This window comes from Arachis hypogaea, chromosome 13 (genome assembly GCF_003086295.3).
Source record: "Arachis hypogaea cultivar Tifrunner chromosome 13, arahy.Tifrunner.gnm2.J5K5, whole genome shotgun sequence".
Lineage (NCBI taxonomy): Eukaryota > Viridiplantae > Streptophyta > Magnoliopsida > Fabales > Fabaceae > Arachis > Arachis hypogaea.
This window is the reverse complement of record NC_092048.1, coordinates 138,294,024-138,316,505: the sequence shown is the minus strand read 5'-3', so window position 1 is coordinate 138,316,505 and position 22,482 is coordinate 138,294,024. Positions and strand designations below refer to the sequence as shown.

The following is a 22,482-nucleotide window of genomic DNA, read 5'->3' as shown; positions in this document are numbered from 1 at the left end:
TGGAAGATAAAAAAAAATATAATAATTTATACATCATATAATTTTTTTTATTTAAATGTCAAAATAAAATAACACTATTTAACCATATATTTAACGTGACAAAACTAATTCAATACTTAATATTAGAAAAAATCCAAAACTAATATAATATCTAAAATTGAATTTCAAAAATCCATATAAATAATTTTAAATTTAAAAAAATAAAATAATAAAAGTTGTCAATCCACGAATTTAGTCGTCAGCAATGATGCATTAATTTATATTGAGGATTAATAGCCGATTGACAATGAGAATGAACGATGGGCTTGTTATGGGCCAGGCCCGTGTTAGTAAGGCCCAACGGGAGATAGGTCCAATAAGGCCCAAATGTCCGTTACATATAAAAATTGTTAAGGAAGCTTTCATCCGCAGTGTCATCCAAAAACCCTAGCGGCCGGCAGCACACTCTGCATCGTCATCGTCTTCGTCTTCGTCTTCAGGTGTTGCAATCATGGTAAAGGCTTCTTCTGCTCTTGAATCCATGCATGTAACCGTATAAGTTTGTTGTGACGATTGTGAATTTGTGTTTTGCAGGCAGATGTGGAAGGAGATACTGCAGCGGCGGCGTCAGCGCCAAAGAAGAGAACGTTCAAGAAGTTCAGCTTCAGAGGAGTGGATCTGGACGCGCTCCTGGACATGTCTACCGACGAGCTCGTGAAGCTGTTCACCGCGCGCGCTCGCAGAAGGTTCCAGAGAGGTCTGACAAGGAAGCCGATGGCGCTTATCAAGAAGCTCCGGAATGCGAAGAGGGAAGCTCCGGCGGGTGAGAAGCCTGAGCCAGTTCGCACACACCTTCGCAACATGATAATTGTTCCTGAGATGATCGGTAGCATCATTGGTGTTTACAACGGAAAGACGTTCAACCAGGTTGAGATTAAGCCTGAGATGATTGGCCATTACCTTGCCGAGTTCTCCATATCTTACAAGCCCGTCAAGCACGGCAGGCCTGGTATTGGTGCCACCCACTCTTCCAGGTTCATCCCTCTCAAATGACCACTTCACCACCACCTCCTGGATACCAGATTTTGTCTTCATGTTTTAGATTTCATAGTAACACTCAAGACTTTTGCTTGCTTTCAAATTTAAGTTTCTTGTTATATCTGCCGATTCTCTTATTATGAAACCATCTCTAAGCATTCATCAGCGACATGGTATTTTTTGTGCGCGATTTTAGTTATTTCCTCTAAATTACCTTCGACTTTTATCAGACTTGCAAATCTTTGTATCATGGAGATGATGTAACCAATGCAGCACACGCCATAGTGATTATTGATTACTGAGTGCTTTTTTGTGGAGAGGATTAATATAGTGAACTTGGAAGAATTGTATAAATAACGAATTTAAAAATTGAGTCATTGCCTCTGTGAGATTGCATTAATATCTTCTCAAGGTAATGATTTAAAGTGAGATTCACGATGGGAGAAGAAACAAAATTTTAATGGGAGTGGGAAAAAGGAAAAAACCTCTCGAGGCCCAAGCAATATGTTTTCTTTATGGTGTGGTTTGTACAGCAAGTGTTCTATTCCCTCAATGATGAGGGTAACAGTAAGGTAAATATTTCAAATTTTCAAACATAAATGGCTTTATCATCATCAATGGAAACATATTGTTGATCAAGCTGCCGAATGGTGGCAATGCAGAAAATGCGATAGACCAGCAGTAAGCTATTAAACATTATATATATAGGACTAGTACTCTTTTTGTGCAATTTGGTGATAAATGACCAACAAACATCTGGACTCTCTTTTGAGGTGGAAATCAAATGATCTCTCAAGAATTTAATTCAAATATTTTGATTAAAAAATCTTTGGTATACAACTTGATATATAAATGATTATTATGTGTAGGGTTTACACTTTCATGCTTGTCAAAATCTAAAACTTATTAGCTTGGGCCACGTTAATAGTCCTCAAAATCGTATAAGCATAGTTGGATGTAGTTTCTCAGAAGTCAGAAGTCAGAACTCTCCATTCTTCATATTATCACACTAGAAGAAAGTCCAAATACCAATGGAATTGAATCAGTTGACATTTCAAGCTCATCCCAAACCGGTAAATTGCCCTTTAAAATGTAGAGTTTCTAATTTATGTTTCTTGCCAATCATAAGCTTTGTTTAGTTGATTTTCCCCCTTTTTCAAATGAGGGCAAAGCAGTGAAAGTGAAAGTGAGTGATGTTACTCATCGCAATGTACAATGAACCTCAACTTGTGAGAACCCTATCCAATTGATTTTTGAAGAACTTAGTCTGTCTAGGTCTGAGTTTCCTTCTTATTTAACATTTGAAAAGATTAAATGTAGTTAATCTTATGAAGAATTTTGTCAATGAATTGAATTCTTCATTTTTTGCTAAATATTATATTTCAATCACACGTAATCATTATATAAAAAATAAGTAAAAAATCCAACTCCTTTATGATCTAACTCTCTTAGTAGTAGAGACATAGATTTATAGAAGATATATCCAGAATTAAAAAATGACAAAATCCAAAAGAGAATTTTCTTGAGTGAAAGAACAAAACAAAATATGAGAAAGTCTAGTAGAAAACAATATAGTCAGACATAGTGAATAATAGTAACGTAATTAATCATAAAGATATTTTGATACAAAGATGAAAATTGAAAATAATTACATAATTTGATATAATTAAAACTTTTTAATATAATACATATTAATATCATAGTTATTATTTTTAGGTGAAATAGTAATTGGTATGACTAAAAGAATACAATATCATAGAATACTAAAAAAAATATTAACAAAAAAATTGAAAAAAAATGAAAACTTATATACAATTAAATTAATAGCTGAAAATTTTTAAATAATTTAATAAATTTAAGTATTTTACTATATTGTTATCAAATATCTCTCAACTATCAACTTCGTCTGAGTGTCCACTTTAAAGAAAAGAAGAATCTATGGGAAGCAAGGAAAGCTTATTAGTAGCGGCGTTGTAGGAAGAAGGAACCTAAAACAGTAAAACCCTGCTTCCGTTCTCTCAAGTCGCAACTGGTTTCAGCCTTCACCGCTCATGGCTGAGCTCTCTACCGTTACACTCGGCGGCAAGGGCTCCTCCCTCTCCTCCTCCGCCGTCTCCGCCGTCTCCGCCAGCCTCGCCCATGTCCGCATTGATACATCCGCCCTCGACAGGCTCTCCACCTCATCGTCCTCTGCAACGCTCTCGTTGAAGCACACCATCGCAATCCCTAACTTCCTCTCCCTCTTCGAAATCCGAGCCTTCCTCCTCGTACTTCTCAACAAGCTCCTCCTCACTCCCTCCTCTTCCATTCGCCCTGACCTTCTTCTTCTCATTTCCGAATCCCTCAATTCCAACCCCAGCGCTTTCCGATTCGAAGATTTCCAAGTCACTCAAGACGAGTTGCTCATTCTCAACAACGCTTCTTCGGCATTGCTTGGAGTTTCAGCTATTTTGGACCACCAATCCGCCGCATTGACGTCCTTCTCCGATGTCGCCGCCGCGCTGTCCTGCGAGGCCTCAAAAGCCGACGTGACCGCCTTCAATTTGATGGATTCCGGTGACGGTCATACTTCCAAGGAGGAAGTTGGAGTCGCAAGTGATATGAGGGTTCTGCTTAACGGATCCAAGCTGGTGGGAAAGGAGAAGATTGGAGCGGTTGCCAAGGTTCCAAAGATTCATGGAACTTTGAGGGAACAGGTTAAATCGGTGCATTCAAAGATGCGAGTTGAGTTAAATTCGGGTTTTAAATTGGCTGAAATTCAGGCTGCTAGTGATGGAACTGAACAAGCTGTCTCCACTGTGCTATTGTCATTGGCAGCGGCATTGAGAGAACTTGGTGAGTGTAGTTTTCTGCGTGCTAAGAATAATTTGGAGTCCATAAGCAGTGATGATTTGAAATCGAGCATTGGGGAGATGTTTGGAAAGGAATGCCCTACTGATGCTAGCTTAGGTAGTGGTTTCAATGCGGCTTTGGGCTTGGTTTTAGGAAAGGACTATGTTAAGTTTGCAGGCAAAGTCAACGTGCTATTGGGGTCTGTTTGGAAGATTGTGGCATGGGAAGTTGTGACTGCCTTTGCTGTACTTGAAGGTGCGGAGCTGAATGAAAAGGGTCAAGGGGTTCAGGGCAATGCAGAGAATTCAAAAGCAGACAAGAAGAAGAAGAAGGTTGTTTTGGGCAAAGGAACTAGTATGATTTTGCCATTGATTAAGGACGGGTTGCAGAGTAAAAGAGCGGCTGCTGTTGAGAATTCAGGGTTGTTAGAGACAATGGTGGGAAACTTTCAATTGTTTTTGGATTCAGCCGAACCTGAGTTTAATGGATTTTTATTGAAGGTAAAGGATATTCTGGAAAGCAATGAAAGCAGAAGATTGCCCAAGATCCCTAAGGTAATTCTCTAAATGTACTTGTGAAGCTTACAGATTTAATCTACTTAATTCGTATCAAATTCATTCGAGAACTTTTATGTGGGTTAATAATTGAAAGAGTAGACTGCTTGAGCTTGATCAATTACAGCAAAAGGCATCTTACAAGGGGTAAAGCTATAAATAACATATATTCCAAATCCAATGGCTTGTGCTGCTGAGCTATTATTCATTTGTCTACTTTTATCTTTTTGGCATTTGGTGCTGCTGTCTATGGATAATGGAAATGTTCTGTGTTTGCATATGTTACCACATGGGATGTGCTTGCTGGTAATCTTACGTTGAGTATTACAATACAAAATTTCAGGGAACTCGTGATTTCGCTAAAGAGCAAATGACAATTAGAAAGAAGGCATTTTCAATAATAGAACAAGTCTTTGAGAGGCATGGCGCCACAGCCTTGGATACCCCTGTTTTTGAGTTGCGAGAAACTCTGATGGGGAAGTATGGAGAAGATTCAAAGTTGATTTATGATCTTGCTGATCAGGTAAATATATTTATTTCTAGTGTCATTTATGATCTTGCTGCGATATTTGATCATGTTAATTTTTTATTTATCTTGACTTTGCTTCCTTATGACTTCCATGTAGGTTATCTGTAAGATTGGTTTCTTCTTTTTCAAAGTTTATTTCATGCTAACTTGTATTAAACTTGTTTGACAGGGTGGGGAGCTCTGTTCATTGAGGTATGACTTGACAGTTCCATTTGCTAGGTTTATGGCCATGAATGGCCTGACATCTTTAAAAAGGTACCAAATAGCTAAGGTCTACAGAAGAGACAACCCATCAAAGGGAAGATACCGTGAATTTTACCAATGCGACTTTGATATTGCTGGACCATCTGAAAAAATGGCTCCAGACTTTGAGGTTGTTAGAGTTTTGACTGAATTGCTTGATGAGCTTGACATTGGGGAATATGAGGTAAATATTTGTGTTATTTATTATCTAGACACAATGTTCTTATATTGTAGGACCGTCTTCTGTGCTTATAATTTGCTATTGAGATCAACCATCGTGGTCTGTCAATACTTTTTGAAGAGTTGTTAGCAACACAACACTGCCAAGTTGTTCTCATAGAAATGTGCTAATTCTTGGGCTTATGTTCTGTGGCTAGGATTTTTAGTTAATATATGTTCTTGGCTTATATGCTTCGTTTTACTTAAGGTGCAATTGTTAACCCCATTGTTATCAGAATATCAGTTCCTTTCTATGCCACTTACTCAATTATCAAACTACATGTAAGCTGATGTGGTCTTTGCTCTTTACCTTTTTAATCCCAATCATTCCTTTGGATGTGACTGGCAATTGATTGTGGTTCTTGAAACTCTATTGAATAATGTGTTAAGATTACACGGTATTTTTGGTATGTGACTCTTTTTCTTGTTTATTTTTGCAGATAAAGTTGAATCATAGAAAGTTACTGGATGGCATGATGGAAATATGTGGAGTACCACCTGAGAAGTTTAGGACTATATGCTCTAGCATTGACAAGTTAGACAAACAGTCTTTTGAACAGATAAGAAAAGAAATGGTGAGGACATATGCTTCTTCTTGTGGTTGTTTGTATATGGTATGGCTGTTGCTTTTTAAATGCTGCTGATTTCTTAGTGTAATGTCTTTTTCTTTTTCTTTTTCTTTTTCTTCTTCTTTTGATCTTTGCTGTAGGTGGAAGAGAAAGGGTTAACTGCTGAGACTGCAGATAGAATTGAAACTTATGTGAAAGAAAAAGGATCTCCATTAGCATTATTATCTAAACTTAAACAAGAGGGCAGTGCTTTCTTAGAACATGCTGGATCTGCTGATGCATTGAATGACCTGGAAATTTTATTTAAAGCTCTGGATAAATCAAAATGCATTGATAAAGTAGTTTTTGACTTAAGTCTTGCTAGGGGCCTTGATTATTATACTGGAGTTATATATGAAGCTGTTTTTAAAGGGGGTGCTCAGGTAATGCACGTGTCTTATATGTCTTCCATTTTGAATGTTCGAACTTTAGTAACATTAAAATGTAATCCTTTATTATTGAAAATACCTCTTTGTTGACTTCAATCTTATGATAGTCATTTTTGTGATTGCACACTTATTTGTTTCTTCTACATGAATTTTATTTGAATCTTTCTCTCATATTTTTGGATGGGTTTATGGTTTTTACACAGGTTGGTTCAATTGCTGCTGGTGGTCGATATGATAACTTAATAGGAATGTTTGGCTCAAAGCAAGTTCCAGCAGTTGGTGTAAGTCTTGGAATTGAGAGAGTATTTGCGATAATGGAACAACAGCAGAAGGATCAGAACCAGGTAAAAGTCATAATACTTGACAAGTAACTTAATTGGCTGTGTACGTTAAATATATCATTCTTGATGGTTCTGAGCATGGAATATCATTTTGAAACCAATTTTGCCACAACATTCAGTGAACATTGATGCTTTATCTGAGCCTTTGAGAGGACAGGATCCCAAAAAAGAAGGAAAGAAAGAAAATACAAGCCAGCTAATGTTCCTAAATAACTTGGATAACTACAGAGTTTGAATGATGATGGTGGTGGCTATTGGCATTGTGTAGCCAGTATTCCTATTTTTGTTTTCGCTTCTGTACCTCACAGTGTGATATAACTTCAGAATGGTATTGTTTTTCTTTAGGTGCCGCGGCCAAACAAGACAGAAGTGCTAGTGAGCATATTAGGGAATGACCTGACACTAGCTGCAGAGCTGGCAGGTGAATTGTGGGACACCGGTGTGAAAGCAGAGTTCTTGGTGAATAAAAGAAGACAGAAGCACTTTGACTTTGCCAAAGAATCAAGGATTCCATGGATGGTGATAGTTGGTGAGCAAGAAATAAAGGAAGGTGTTGTGCAATTGAAAAACTTGGAGGCTAGTAATGATGTAACCATTCCTAGAGATCAATTTGCGGAGCAAGTTCGAAGTAGGTTAAACCCATGAAGGGCAAGGCCCCTACAGGATTGTTTTCTGGATCAGCATTCATATCTTCATATTATAAAAAGGTAGTGTTTGTGTTGAGTGATCAGAGATTAGAAGTAAAATTTCAATTTCAGGACACAAAATTTAAGTCCCTTCAATACCTTCAGAAAATGGTGACACATAATTGAAATTTTAATAACATTTTTTTTTTTCAAAAATACCTTCATTCAACTTTTTCAAATTTCATGTTTAACTGCACCGCCCCTTTCCTCCCAAACCATGCCTCCCTCTCCTACAACTTCCATCTCAAGTTCTCAACTGCCGCTGCTCCCCTCGTCGGCAGCAAATCTACCGGAGAACCAACCAGCAGAGAAACTGAAGGAACACCTCAAGCTCTCACTTGTGCCGCTTGTGGCTGCAACAAAAGCTTCCATAAGCTTTAAGTTTGAACGGAGGCTGTCACCAACCATGGCCCCTATGGCCAAAGCTTACAAGGACAACGTTGATGAATTCGTCATAACATACTATCCTATGTTGAGTTTTTTTTCTTGAATTTTGATTTTAAGTTTTTGTAATGATTTGGGGTTTTAGTTTATGTTACCCTTATATTTCTATCTTCGATGTTTTTGTAATAGTGAAGTTAATTATATTGTAATCTATTTTCCTTTAACACTAGAACCACTTGAGAAGAGGGAAATAGAGAACAGATTTTTTCTCCTCAAGAATGCATAGGTATTGCAAATTGGTTGAAGAATTTAGATGTTGAGTGAGCGGAGAGCTGAAGGTAGAAGCCGCGTGAGGACCAGAGGTCTTGGCCGGTGGTGAGGGCAGGCACGATTCTGATGACTTGTAAGAGGGTGGAGCGGTGGTTGCCAGTGACGCGTGTGTTGGAGTTCATTGTTTGAAAGAGTTTCAGAAGAATCCCTAGTGTTAGTAACGCCATTTTGTAAAGGGATAAAAGGTATTTAAGTAATTTTATTTGTTTGGGTCTTTATATTTATTTTAAACTAAATAGGATTGAGAAATAATTCAAGTTCATTTACAATAGCAATATTTTTTTTGAATAGGTTGGTAATTCCTTATTTGATTAGAGAAATATTGAAATTGAGATTGTCATGTATTCGATTAATCCAAAGTTAGCCCTCCTCCTCAGGTGAAAATCGTTGTGTTTTTATCCTCTTGCACAATCAATTTTGTCTTACCAACGTAATTCATGATTTCTTGTTTTTTCTTTTGTGCAAAGCATCTCATGCTTTTTCTTTTTCGATTAATTTCCGCGTTTTGGCCCAAGATTGTGTCCGGCTTCATTTCTTGAATTCTTGTAGTAAAAATAAAATTTAACTTTATGAGCATTATGTATATAAACTTGCAAAGATATCTTGAAGATTAGAAATTTAGAATAAGGTAGTTAAATAATGTTTCTTATATAGTAAGTAGTAACTGATGCACTTAGGAATGCCATTCTTGAAATAAAATTAACTACCTTTGATTAAAAGAAAAAGGAATGTCATTTTTGTTTCTAATTTGTCTCGTCAAAAGAAAACGAAGCTATAGTCTTTTATTTGAGTTTGAGACAGAAAGTATGTGTAGAAAAATTCGGCACACCGTCTTGCTTTCGTTTAAAGTCGAATTAATTAGTATTACGATTATTAAAATAAAAATATCAATATAATATTATAATAATGAATAACTAAATATTCATTGGAAAAAATTTTCTATTAAGCGCATATATATAAAAATATATGAAGAAATTAAACAAAATGAGAATTTTGAAAAATAATATAAAAGGATCTAATGATGGGGTAAGTGACCTGATCTAAAGTTAATTTGATATTAAATTACGATAGAATAGACGCGACCCCTTACTTTACTCTCTCCCTAATCCCAATCTCCACTTCGCAAACATCATCACTTGGACTCGCAAAGTCACACTCATCCTCTCTTTCTCTCTCTTTAACCTTGTGACTTTCTCGCTCTACAATTCCAAAACCCTAGCCCTATCTTCACCTACTCCGTTTCTTTTCATCGCCCTAATAATGGGTTCCGAAGGATCAAGTGTTGTTGGTCAGTATTCTACACCTTCCCGCCGATTCCCGATTCCTGATTTCATGCTTTTTTGTTTTTCTTTTTTTGTGTGGGTTTTTGGTTCCTAGCATTTTTTACCCCTAAATTGGGTTGAATTTTCTCGATCATTATTTTGTCAGCTCGTTCTCTAATTGTGGTTAATTTTTTCGCCTTCTGGATGTTTGTGTGTGCAATCTAGAATTTCTAATTGTGGTACTTTGTTTGTTTGATTCGTGTGAATGGGTTAAATACCTAGCTATAGCTATTACATATGGGTCCGTTATCATGAGATTATAACTTTGCATATTTGGAATTGAAATCATCAGTGTATCAATTATAGATATTGACTTAGATTGTTCTTCTATTTTGTCTTTATTCGTATTCATCTAGTTAATTTCTCAAAACCTAAAATTATCCATCTGATAAATGAAACAGGGAACAAAAAGGTTTTAGCCTGAAGAGTGTGTGATGTTACACTTATCTTTTGTTTTGTTCTTCTTCATTGTTTCCTTTAACTTGGTAATGCCGCATTTCTTTGCCATAACGATGTTCTTGCCTGCTGACATTATAATTTATGTGCCATTTTCTGTTCAAGTGTTGTGGTTTGGGTATTCCTCTCCTCTCCTCTCCCCCCCCCCCTGCCCCTCTTTCGAATGTATTTGAAAATGGTTGCAACATTTGATAACTATGTTTACCATTTATATTTAAGTGCTGTATAAAATAATTCCAAATTGCAGTTATCTAGCTTAAATTTTGGCCATATTTGTGCAGTTCCTAGGAATTTCAGATTATTGGAAGAGCTTGAGAGAGGTGAGAAGGGAATTGGAGATGGAACTGTAAGCTATGGAATGGATGATGCTGATGATATCTACATGCAATCATGGACTGGGACAATTATAGGTCCCCCTGGTGTAAGATGTTTGTTATTATTAAAATTATGTTATATGTTATATATGGTTTGTTGTAATAAAACATCTCCAAAAATTGTGGGGGGTTTATCTTGTTATTATTATTTTGCAACTAAATGATTAAGAGGTTATGGAGCTCTCCATTTTAGTATAGTATACTTTCATATGATTAAACACAGAAACTACAGAGTAAACATGGTTTAAATGGAAACATGTTACTTGTATGCTTTTTCTTCTTTAATCTTTATGTGTGTGCTTCCTGCTAGTGGATATATATAATTACTGTTTCCCAAGCATTGTATTGACTTGCTGAACTTTCCCATTGATCTTCTTTTTTAACCAGACTGTCCACGAAGGGCGTATCTACCAATTGAAATTGTTTTGTGGTAAGGATTATCCAGACAATCCACCATCTGTTAGATTTCAGACAAGGATTAACATGACTTGCGTCAACCAAGAGACTGGAGTGGTAGGTAACTTTTGTGAGGGATTTATTATGATTGTTGATTGAAGATTTAACTTATAATTAAATTACTAGGTTGAACCACAATTGTTTCCCATGCTTGCTAACTGGCAAAGAGAGTGTACGATGGAAGACATTTTATTGCAATTGAAGAAAGAAATGTCGTCTCCACAGAACAGGAAGCTAGCTCAGCCTCCTGAAGGTATGTTGATCTTATTTCGGATTGTTCGTAGTATTATTTCTATATGCATGATTACTGTCTCTCTACATTCAATAGTTTCTGTATAATGGGGTACATGGATAATTTATAATCTTGATACAACAATATTTGTCTTTCGTTCTCATCCTTGGCTAAACACCATTCCTATGGACATTGATGATTTGATATAGCAGTACATATATGCATTGACTTGTAGGAGAAATATCGTAATGAAAAATATTATATGTGCATATAAGGTGAGGGAAACCAAGCCGACACACACTTTTGATAATTAATTTGTATATTTGTGTATTTGTAAACTTTCATGGTAATATGATATGAACCTAGTATTACTAGAAGAAATAAAACTGAAACTGCTGTAATTTTACTGGTAAGCTGTAATTCCACTATTACAGTGGGAGGTCAGCCTTGAAAGCATGAATTCAAATATGGTACTTTGAAAATAAAAGAGAAAATACCCGAGGTGCCCTTTACTCTCCTAATTCTTTTACCATCTTAGTTTGAAGATACTGAATGGTCTTGTGCTACTTTTAGGAAACGAAGAAGGAAGGATTGATCAGAAGGGGCTGGTGGTGAAATGTTGTATTGTGTAATCCAGGTGAGAGCCCAGCCCAAGAGTAATAATGTAAATAATTATATTCAATAGATGATCTCCCCTCACGGATTAATGCATTTATAAATGTAATTATGGACCATCTGTGTATCTTATGTAACCTGGAGCAATCAAAGAGCCTCTATTTGATCTCTGAATTTATCGTGAATTCTGTTAAACTGCTTTTATGATGACATCTGATTTGGCTGTTGGAACTATTTATCTTCCTTTTCGAATGTATTGTGTCTAAGTCAATGTGAGCCCGTCTGTATACTTTATGCTGAAAGTGTGGCAATAACAGTGGATTTGTCATTGAATTGATTTCCTCAACATATTAATTTGCATCATTGGTCATCATTAATTCCAGTGGTGTTTCGTTTTTGCATTTTGATCATCCTTATTACTCTTAAGAGAGATTATTGTTAGTAGGTGCAGGTAGGGGTGGCAAACGGGCATAACCCCGCCAGGCCGGCCCGCGTAACCCGCCAAAAAGGCGGGTTGGGCTGGAAAATTGGGACTGCCAAATAGCAAAAGCCTGACTAGCCCGTCTGTATACTTTATTAAAATGATTGTGAAATTATATATATTATTTAATAGTTAATAGGAAAAAAAAAGAGGAGATTTGGCGGGCTTAGCCCGCCAGCCCGCAGTTAGGCGGGGCGGAGTGGGATTTTAGGACCGCCTCACTAGGCAGCGGGGTGGACTTCCCCGCTTGCCACCCCTAGGTGTAGGTGGTATGATATACGGGAAAATTGCTACAAAGGAAAGAATTTGACAATGAACCTCCATATTACATTGGGTCTTAATCTCCATAACAAAAAATAAATAAATAAATAACGGTCAACCAAACGGTTGATGCGATGTAAGTTGTGAAAACGTAGATATATGTGGTTGTCAAAAAAGGCCACTAAGGCATAATAGTATCTGACACTAGCTCTTACTTTGTTCTCCTTGCTCTACGACGTATTTTTGGGTATGGGTCTCATAGGAGCTATGGTTATTCTGAAATAAAGAAAACTCTGAAGCAGCCTATAGAGCCTTTTAAGTTCCTGCGTGGCCTAAACTCAAAAAACAGACGCTGAAAGTGTGTAAAGAATCAACTATTTGCTTTCTTACGACTCACGAGGCCGAATGTGAAATGCACTGCCCTTCATTATTGAAAAATTTGGATCTTCCAAATTGGAGAAGTATATTTTAGGAAACTATATATAGTCTTATAGGAATATGTGTTACATACTTACACAGCTAACTATACAAAACGGCACTTTCACGTGGACATGGATACATTACAAATAATCTAGCCAGGAACGTGCAATGTGGGATTTGATATTCAATTATTCAAGTTTGCGTTCCGAATCCTGTAGCCTTATATATAGCCAGAGTGATGAGAAGTAAGATTGGACAATGGGCACCTATGTTGTCGAGATAGAGATTCAATTACGCCAAAATCGGGTAATGGAATGGCAAAAGCCATGGTGAATTAAACCTTATCTAATAATAGGGGCAAAATGAGGTTGGCATTTTGGTCGGAAGTTGAGGCTGAAATGCCTCTATGTAGAGTACTACTTTTATGTGGTGGCACATCAAATGCCAAAAGACAAAAATCCTCATTAATTTCTCATGTTAATATCAATGAATAATGCATACAAAATATTATATTATTGAATGTGTGTGAGGTGACCTTCCTTCAATCCTTCCCCTCTTGCAATCCTCTTTCCCTTTTCTTTTCTTTTGCTTCCTCCTTCCACCTTACATTGCTGCTGCACCAACCAACCATGTGTGTTTCTCTTTCTCACAGATGAAATAAACTTGAACTATACGTTGAATGTAACGTGTTCTTGTGGAGTGAACTGAATAATATAACACTCCATCATGAAAAAAAAAAAGGTATTATATTATTGTTTTTATCTCCTTTTTCACTTTAGTGGTAATTAAAACCGTATAAAAGAGTTTAAATGTCATCATTTTTCTCATTTTTCCCCCTAAAACGACTTGACCACGTATGAAGAATAGTTTAGTCGTATTTGAAGGATTCTGTTTTCTATTAGGTCAATTATTCGATACGTAGACATCAATCAATTTCATCTCTATTCAACCTCAACCTCCTATTCACTTAATACAAATCACTCTCATTTGAGACTTGTGATTCTAATCAACCAGACTATCTTAATTAATTATATTGTCAACCCCAAGTCTACCAACGGAAATCAGTATGCACTATGCATATAAAATAATTATATTGACTTAGACTTTGGAACAAAATATTCTAAAAGTATGTCTAACATTTAAATTAAATGGAACATAGTGCTTCTGGTGACATATTATATTGCTTGGTCACGTAGAAAGAGTATGAAAGAGCTATATATAGTGCATCTAAACTTGTTAGATTATTGTATTTTGGAAAAATGGAAAAACTTTTTATAATAAAAGGAAAACGTATCCATAACGAAAAGTTCCATTAAAATCTTAAACTCAAATGTCATAAACCAAACGCCTTTTTCTTAGTTGTAATGTGGGAGTAAGTCAATTTTGTTATTGCCAGACAATTTATTTAAAGAAGAGGCATAATAATTGAAGCTTTTTGGGTGGTTAGTTTCTCTTCTTTTTATGCCATTCATGAAATGTGTAACATACACTCGTATAGTAGTTTTCATCATTAAACTTTTGGAAAAAAAATTTAAGTAACCAATTTTTTTTAGCTAACATCAACTAACTATTTTTTAAGTTATTTTATTTATTCTAAATCTTAAATCATAAATTTTTTATTTTAAATCTTAAACTAAAATTAATTAATATTAACTAACTAAAAGTTAGTTTTTTATTTTTTTTTCAATTAATATATATTATATATATATATATATATTTATAATTGAGACAAACGATTAAAACTGCTAAAACATCTTATTTTCTCTCATTATTAAACATACTCATACTGGGAATCCTTTGCCACTAAACTTCTTATTAAAATGAGATACATGTAGCTGTCCGGCAAATCACGCGAGTTAAAGGTTTGATTTGTGGATTGAAGGTGACATTTGAGAGATCAGAATTACTATTTTTGCTGTTCTCTCATTCCATTTGGTGGTAGGGAATCCTTGTGTTTGTGACTTTTTGTCATTTTAATCAGTCATGATGTGCTGCTAATAAATACAAAATAATATAATATAACTTATTTTCTTTTTAAAAGCATGTAAGTCTCAAGACATTCAAAATATGAAAGAGAATATAAAAAATATAAATTAAATCCAATCATTAAAAACCTTTTTTTTTAAAATAATATATATACTGTAGTCATATCTATGTGTCCATAAAACACATCACATGAGTATATATCAAGTCAATTACCAACGGCTATTAACAATCACACCCAAATTATTCATTCCTCAGTCAATTCCATCCATTGACTCCAGATCTTAATATAATTAGAGTTTGTGAAATTGTATTATTCACACTACAAATATAAAAGAATGTTATTCCTATTAACTATATATAGACTTTTAGCAGAGCCTTCTCTTTTTCTACTTCCGTTTTTCAGCTGCTTGTATTAGTTGAACAACTCATTATAAAATTAGTCAATTGTCCACACAATGTTCAATATCACACATACACATGTTTGAACACACTTAAACTGAATGGTGGAATTCATAAATGATGTATTATCAAATATTATATATATTGTCAATTGCAGTCAGTGTTGGTAGCTTGATGAGTTGGATTAATTAAGAGCAAGTCCAAGTCCAAATAAATCTTTTTAAAATATTTAAATGAACAGATTAAATCATGAAAAAAAAAAGTGACTGATGAAATAAGTTTATATTCAAGATTATAAGATAATAAATCTACCAATCTTTTATATCATGTACTTTTTATTTCATCATTTTTAATCAACATAAAAGTTTACCACCTATATTGAATTGTTATGTTACGAATAAATAAAGTTGATTTTTTTTGTGTCACGTATTCTCTGGATTTGAGCTCTATTTAAGAATTTGTCGATAGTCAATAGATTGTTGTATGCATAATATCAGTAAACTGATCACTCGACTAGCCTAAATTGATCTAATGAAGTTGATTTAATTTTCTATGCATACGGAGTTGGGCTGGAATTGACTTGTATTGTATGTGGGGCTTATAATTTTAATGCAAATGGTTAAAGCTAGGAAGTTTCTCACTCTACCTAGCATTGTATAGGATGGATGGAGAAATGTCTTTGTCCAATCCCATGCACCCTCACAGCTCCTAACATAATTGCTTTTGGTAAGAATCTACTATCTAGCAAGATTAGTTAATTGCTTATTATTTGTTTCTTTGATATCATGGATACTATTATGGTATATATACTTTGCACCAACTTGGATTTAACTCAGCCTAACAATTATATATTATTATTATCTTATATATGCGCCAACATGTAAGTAAGTGATAATCCTTCATTAGTTAACATCAATCAATTCTACCTTCCGCATTAATTGTTAATCAAGTTATATCCACCTAAGAAGTTCTTTTTACAAAACAACAAATATATAAATTATGTAACGACACCATTTGTCTTAAAAACACTTTGCTTTAACAACTTTTTTTCATTGGAACATTATTTTGTTCTCAACATTATGTGAAATCAAATGTATTTATCTTGTTTGTAAAAATCTTCTCATGAAGTTTTCTGCACCGATCATTAAAAAAAAGTAACACTTTCTACTATTAGATTAATCCACATATTATTATAATATTGGCCATGAATAATACCATGAGCGTGAAAAATACTCAAATGCAGCAGCAATTGAAAGCAAAATATGAACACAAAGTTATCAATATCATAATCATTAAAATTTGAGGGACACTTGAAATGAAAGTGGAACTAAATATAAAGTTGAAGAAGAACAATTAATTTAAAAGGCTCTTAAACTTATATGAAAATCAAATATGAAGATATAAATTAAACAAGAACATATAGAGCTAATTATCTCAATCTATATAGCTCAAACAACTTTGTTCATCAAATTAAAGGTGAGTTAATTTTTATCATTATTATTCATGGGTTGTATATATAGGGCCCATCAAATTGCCAGCTGGCTATCAAATCCGATCGCAAGTTTAATCCATAAAAATAAAAGTGTTGGAAAATGTTAATAATTGCTTTGGTATTTGGTGATTATCAAAACTCAAAAGAGAGTAATATATAGTTGAGACATTAACATTATTGTTCTCAGATCTATTTTAGTATGTCGTGAAATTATAGTGTAACAGTTGAAAGTTTGTTTGTTTATTATAATAATACACATAATTATTTTATATACGTGAAAAAGAGATGTAAAAGGGAATCAGATATGCCAAAGATGATAATAAATGATGAGCTTCAAAGTTATTAAGCAAGTCATATTCAAACAAACTGTTTCTATCAAAAGAACCCAATTAGACCACCAAGAATAGTTTTTCTTTTCTATACTGTCCTCACAAAAACTGAAAGGAATAAAATCAAATTATCTAAACACACTTAAGATAGCGATTTCAATGTACAGGAATCATCTAATCTAAGCTAGCTATACTGTACCATTTTTTTTTCCTTTTAACAAAATAAACATGTTATTTTATTTTTGTGTCACATACTAATTGAGCAACTTCACCAATTTTGCTTTTAATGCCTATGCAACAACAGTTGCTCATGAAAACTAGTAGTACTTCGTTTCATTATATGACTCACCTATCTGTTTTGAGTAAATTACTAGTTTTGTTGGTTAAATCAGTTGTACTTGACTTCAGAGTATTTGATCTCATTTCAATAATGACATTACTACACGAGAAAGATTAATCATTGGTTAAAAAGATAGTACTTGAAATAATTGTAGCAGAAATCCAGAAAGACCAGATCAATATTATGTGTCAATTATTGCCTTCAATCTTAAATTATTGTAACATTTTCATCTAATATTAGAGTATTCTTTTGACATTTATGGTTTCCAAGAAAAATTACAAGAAAAATCTGTCTTTGGAGTCAACCATGAGCAAACTTTCATAATAAGTTAATAACCATTTCTTTTGACTTAGAGAGCTTATTAGCTTAATTTCTTTTTTATTGATAAGGCCGAAATTCCAATGACTAAAAAGCACATACCCTCGTCTATTTGTGCTAACTTGTATTAGTGCTTATTAGCTTAATTAGTTATTAGTACCACTACTAGTCATAAAAAAAGTTACCCACCCTACAAAAAAGAAAAATATTTATATATACACATTAGGTATGTGACTTTAACCATATAGCACTTAATGATTGAGTTTTTTTATTGTTGTTTGTTTCACAATCATATATAGCTGGGAAGAGGAAGGAGTCTCCTCCTTTACGTAAATTCTCTTTAAAGCAAAGCATTCATCTCCATCGATCTACGAACATGGCTCATCAGCACCATGTTGTGTTGCTGGCGGGGATGATGATCATGCTCTCCGCCATGGCTGACACCGACTCATTCATATTCGGAGGATGCTCTCAGGTGAAGTTCATGCCGGGTTCACCCTACGAGAACACCGTAAACTCCCTCTTAACCTCACTCATAAACTCAGCCACCTTCACCAACTACAACAACTTCACCATTCAGCCAACTCCCTCTTCCTCCGCCACCGTCTACGGCCTCTACCAGTGCCGCGGCGACCTCTCCAACGACCGCTGCTCCCGCTGCGTGGAGCGTGCCGTCAATCAGCTGGGCACGCTCTGCCTAGACGCATGCGGCGGCGCGTTGCAGCTGGACGGATGCTTTGTGAAGTACGATAATGTGAGCTTCTTGGGAGTGGAAGACAAGACTGCGGTGATGAAGAAATGTGGACCGTCCATTGGGTTGACCTCCGATGCGATGACCAGGCGGGATGAGGTGCTGGCGTATTTGGAGACGTCAGATGGGAGCACCTATAAGACGTACAGGACGAGTGGGTCGGGGAATGCGCGGGGTGTGGCGCAGTGCACGGGAGACCTCAGCCCAACGGAGTGTCAGGATTGCCTCTCTGATGCAATCCAACGGTTGAAAATGGAGTGCGGAGCATCCACGTGGGGTGACATGTATCTCGCCAAGTGCTACGCGCGATACTCGGAAGGTGGCAGGTACTCGCGCAACAGTAACGGTAAGTCTTGAGCTTGCCTTAACACATGATTCGAGAATTAGTTAGAAGTGATGTCATGTGAGAAGTGCAAGGCATGAATTGCTTTGCTATTTGGGAATTATCTAAATTAAGTCATAATATTAGTCAATATAATCTTTTCTTTATTTTCTACTTGGTAATTATTTGATCTACCTTGAAATACCCTCTAGTCTATTCAAATATTCAACCTTATTTCTGATTCAGGACACAAGAAGAATAAATAATAACTGGAAAAAGGAGAAACATGTCAAGTTTGAAAGTATTTCAACTTTCTGTTTTCGAATTGATGAAGAGTCCTTTGAAAGCAAAGAAGATCCGTGAAACTAACTAAATTGTTGTTATAATTTTGAGCGCAGATGATAGCAATCACAATGATGATGAAATTGAGAAGACACTAGCCATCCTAATTGGTCTCATAGCTGGTGTTGCTCTAATAATCGTTTTCCTTTCCTTCTTGTCCAAGGTCTGCGAAAAGCACAAAGGTAATCTATGCTTTCCAATGTGTTTAAACATTTAATTCATCATCATGCATGGTTCTAATATTAATATTAATACGTGGATTATTCTTTGATTATGCATGCAGGTGGTAAATAAATAAAGAATGCTTTTTCCTTGGTAAAATTATTAGTCTTTCGGTGGCTCTTTTTTGTTACTATTCTTCTATAGTCCTTTTCAGTCTCTCTACTTTTCCTCCTTTTTTTGTGTTCCATCATTTTCCTACCTCTATGAGTTTCTTGCATAGTTCTCTTTATAATATATATAAGGAATACCTGTGAAGGTAAAGATAGAATTGATGATGTGTATGGAAAAAGTAGTTCTTTAAAGAATGAGTTGCAATAAGGAGAAAGAAAGAAAGAAAGAAAGAAAAAAAGCTCAAGATTCCACTCTCTTGAGAGTTATGACCACTTACAATTTGTCTAGTGTCTTACCAATGTGTACAAATATTAATTAAACACTGAAGCATGTTAAGTTATATTGCTCACTTTTTATGTTAGAGCATATCAACAACTTTACTTTCCATCCATAAAGTTATTTCTTACACCTAATGTTTCCTGCTAATGAGGATGTTACTTATGATTTCTGCTTCTTGATCTTATTTATGCTAATGATAACAAAATTTGAAACTGATGCATACTTCACATTTTAATGAGTTGAAGGTGGTCAACAAATTTTCTAAGTACTTGGGTATCTTTCATTCATAGACATCAATGACCAATTACTGCTCTTTATTTGCTACTCTTTTTGGTTGACAAGCCTTAACTCCTAACTAATTATTATTAGTCTCTCTGCTATTATGTTTCACCAAAGCACTCTGCTATTCACTAAACAGGTTTCTCAGGTAAAGAGATAGAGAGAAAGAAAAAATAAAAAAGAAATGAAATATTAAGGATTCTAAAGCATAATCTTGCAATGATTAAACACTATCATCATCACTCTATTATAATATAACACCTGAAGGGCCAATATGTCATTAGGTAAAGAGGAAAACGATGTTGGCATAAAGTAACAATGATTATAGGAGCATGATGATATTACATAATTTTTAGTAAACAATGTTCCTAAAATCCCCAAGAATCTTCTCCCTTTCATCTTTATCTAATCCTTGCATTGACACCACCTAACACAATTACTTCGTTAATCCTTATGTTAAAATTAATTTTGGAACCCTCTAATCTTTATAAAGTTGTACGTTCTGTCAAATAAAATTTGATAAGGAATTAAGTAGATGCGATTAAATTGAACAAAAAGATAGAGATAAGTTTAAGCATGGCCATTAAAGAATGAACAGGTGGATCATAATGGATTTGTATATTATTGACAAAAGATGCCAAATTGCAATAACTTATATGCAGACAAATAATAGTATAAAGTAATATTTAATTTATAACCCATTTTCAAAGTTAGAGCTATCAAATTCCTACCTAAATAGTACTAATTAAGTTGAACTAGGATGACTCACCTTATCTGCTTTCCTTTCATTGTGTGATTCAGTTAAAAATTTACTACAGTTTTATTAATACGTTAGTCGTAATCTTCATTAGAGATCAATGACTATTGAAACATATATACATGATTCTGCAGGGGAAATAATTAAATGAACATAACTTATTTTCTCTGTTTGGTTAAAATACATTTGAGTTAGACAAAATTGACCAAACAATGTAAAAATGAGGGTATATTGAAGTGGAAATCATTTTCTTGGATGTTCTAGTAAGTGTCTAAGTGAGGTCTAATTCAGAGCAGCAAAAATGGCGGACAAGAAAGTTTAAGCCTAAAAATAAAAATAAAAAGAAAGCCGTGAATTTGGGACTAAATCATTTGTATGTAACTAAATTAATTAGGACTAAACTTATATCAGATAGTGACGTGTGAACCTTGATTTAATATACATTTATATTTATATCAGAACACGAATTTTATGCATACTATTTAAATTCTTGGCCATTAGATCATTTCTAGTTACTTAAGGTATATAAGGAGTGAATTTGATCCAAATTGCATTTTTTTATTGATTAATTAACTTATTGCACATGTTGTTATGTTTTGCATGTATTTAATTTCTACAATTTGGGTAGGATTAAGTTAAAGCAACTGAAGACAAAAGAAAAAAAAAGGTAAGAAATGTGGTATCTAATCAAAGCTCGAAGCTCGAAGAGATTAAGAATCCAAGCTAATAAGGGAAGAATAAATGAAAATGACAAGCGAGGAAACTACGAGAAGGGACTTGAATAATAATTTGTTTGATGATAGGAGATACAGTTAGTGAGCAAGTAGGTTTGGCTTGTTCTATAGCTTTTTAAAACTTTTTAAAAGCAACCCTGGCTCACACTTGCATCTTCGTTTTGCAATATGGCGCTATCTAAAAAGTTAAGATTCTATAATTTAGGTTGCTAGTAATTATCTACTTCAAAATGTGGCATGCACTGTGTGTGACGGGAATATAACGATATTTATCTATGTATTTATGAATGGGTGGGGGAAAATAATAGTAGTGATGACCGATGAGGGACATGTATTGGGTAAACTGTTATAAAGATTAACGATTGAGGAACACGGGAAATCGTGACTTTATAGATATCATTGCTCTTGACTTGCTTTAATTTGAGTTTGAAAGAACCTTCACAAATAGTATAGTACTGAAACTTGGCATCGACCTTCAACTTGTAATCATATCTACCACGAAAAAACTAGGACATGGTTAGGTGCAGAGTCATATAAAGCTTTCACGTGTACTGTGTACAGGAATATTTCTCAGCTTCCAAGACTTGTTCATCGCTTTACTCCCCCATCAAATTTTGACTAGACTCCGTCTCATGGACTTCGTTTAAAAGAATAAGATAATAAAATATGGATATGAATATATAAAATTATGTTGCACAAATGAAATATAAATAGAAATATTTTTTATATTAAATTAATATATTTTATCGAAAAAAACACAAAAATATTAGACCAGACACAACTTTTTTTATCATCGCTATCAAATTTTTATAGTTATATTTTTATTATTTTATTTTTTATTTTAAATTTTGTGTAAAAAAATAAATAAATAAAAATTAAATTTTGTATTATTTAATTTATTTTATATTTAATTTATCATTAAATAAAATATAAAAATATTAATTTTTGTGTCTTTGTATTTTATGTTTTATGATTATATTGTCTTATTTGTTTTTTAAAAAACAAAAGGCAGCATTGTAAATTGTTCAAGTCATTGTGTGTGTGTGTTTCGTTGAATACTATTCTCAAATTT

At 34.4% G+C, this 22,482-nt stretch overlaps 4 protein-coding genes across 5 annotated transcripts; all 4 read left to right on the top strand.

Moving 5' to 3' along the window:
• Positions 1 to 382: 382 nt before the first annotated feature.
• Positions 383 to 1,186, top strand: LOC112792015 (small ribosomal subunit protein uS19x). The gene is made up of 2 exons (XM_025835088.3): positions 383 to 493; positions 574 to 1,186. Exons 1-2 carry the CDS (start codon positions 491 to 493, stop codon positions 1,030 to 1,032), a joined length of 462 nt encoding a protein of 153 aa, XP_025690873.1. The 5' UTR covers positions 383 to 490; the 3' UTR covers positions 1,033 to 1,186.
• Positions 1,187 to 2,865: 1,679 nt separating this feature from the next.
• Positions 2,866 to 8,528, top strand: LOC112792012 (histidine--tRNA ligase, cytoplasmic). 2 transcript variants are annotated; one of them, XR_011870254.1, is made up of 8 exons: positions 2,866 to 4,403; positions 4,747 to 4,926; positions 5,102 to 5,359; positions 5,835 to 5,969; positions 6,104 to 6,385; positions 6,595 to 6,735; positions 7,078 to 7,439; positions 8,033 to 8,528. XR_011870254.1 is itself a non-coding variant. In XM_025835086.2 (7 exons), exons 1-7 carry the CDS (start codon positions 3,069 to 3,071, stop codon positions 7,375 to 7,377), a joined length of 2,631 nt encoding a protein of 876 aa, XP_025690871.1. In that variant the 5' UTR covers positions 2,866 to 3,068; the 3' UTR covers positions 7,378 to 8,528. The 2 variants fall into 2 exon arrangements, 1 of the variants encoding a protein (XP_025690871.1); XM_025835086.2 differs by having other exon boundaries at positions 7,078 to 8,528.
• A 636-nt stretch (positions 8,529 to 9,164) lies between these two features.
• LOC112792011 (ubiquitin-conjugating enzyme E2 variant 1B) lies at positions 9,165 to 11,920 on the top strand. The gene is made up of 5 exons (XM_025835085.3): positions 9,165 to 9,420; positions 10,192 to 10,331; positions 10,672 to 10,797; positions 10,867 to 10,993; positions 11,546 to 11,920. Exons 1-5 carry the CDS (start codon positions 9,393 to 9,395, stop codon positions 11,602 to 11,604), a joined length of 480 nt encoding a protein of 159 aa, XP_025690870.1. The 5' UTR covers positions 9,165 to 9,392; the 3' UTR covers positions 11,605 to 11,920.
• A 5,145-nt stretch (positions 11,921 to 17,065) lies between these two features.
• On the top strand, positions 17,066 to 19,701 carry LOC112792010 (plasmodesmata-located protein 6). The gene is made up of 3 exons (XM_025835084.3): positions 17,066 to 18,710; positions 19,085 to 19,210; positions 19,312 to 19,701. Exons 1-3 carry the CDS (start codon positions 17,990 to 17,992, stop codon positions 19,320 to 19,322), a joined length of 858 nt encoding a protein of 285 aa, XP_025690869.1. The 5' UTR covers positions 17,066 to 17,989; the 3' UTR covers positions 19,323 to 19,701.
• The last annotated feature ends 2,781 nt before the right edge of the window (positions 19,702 to 22,482 follow it).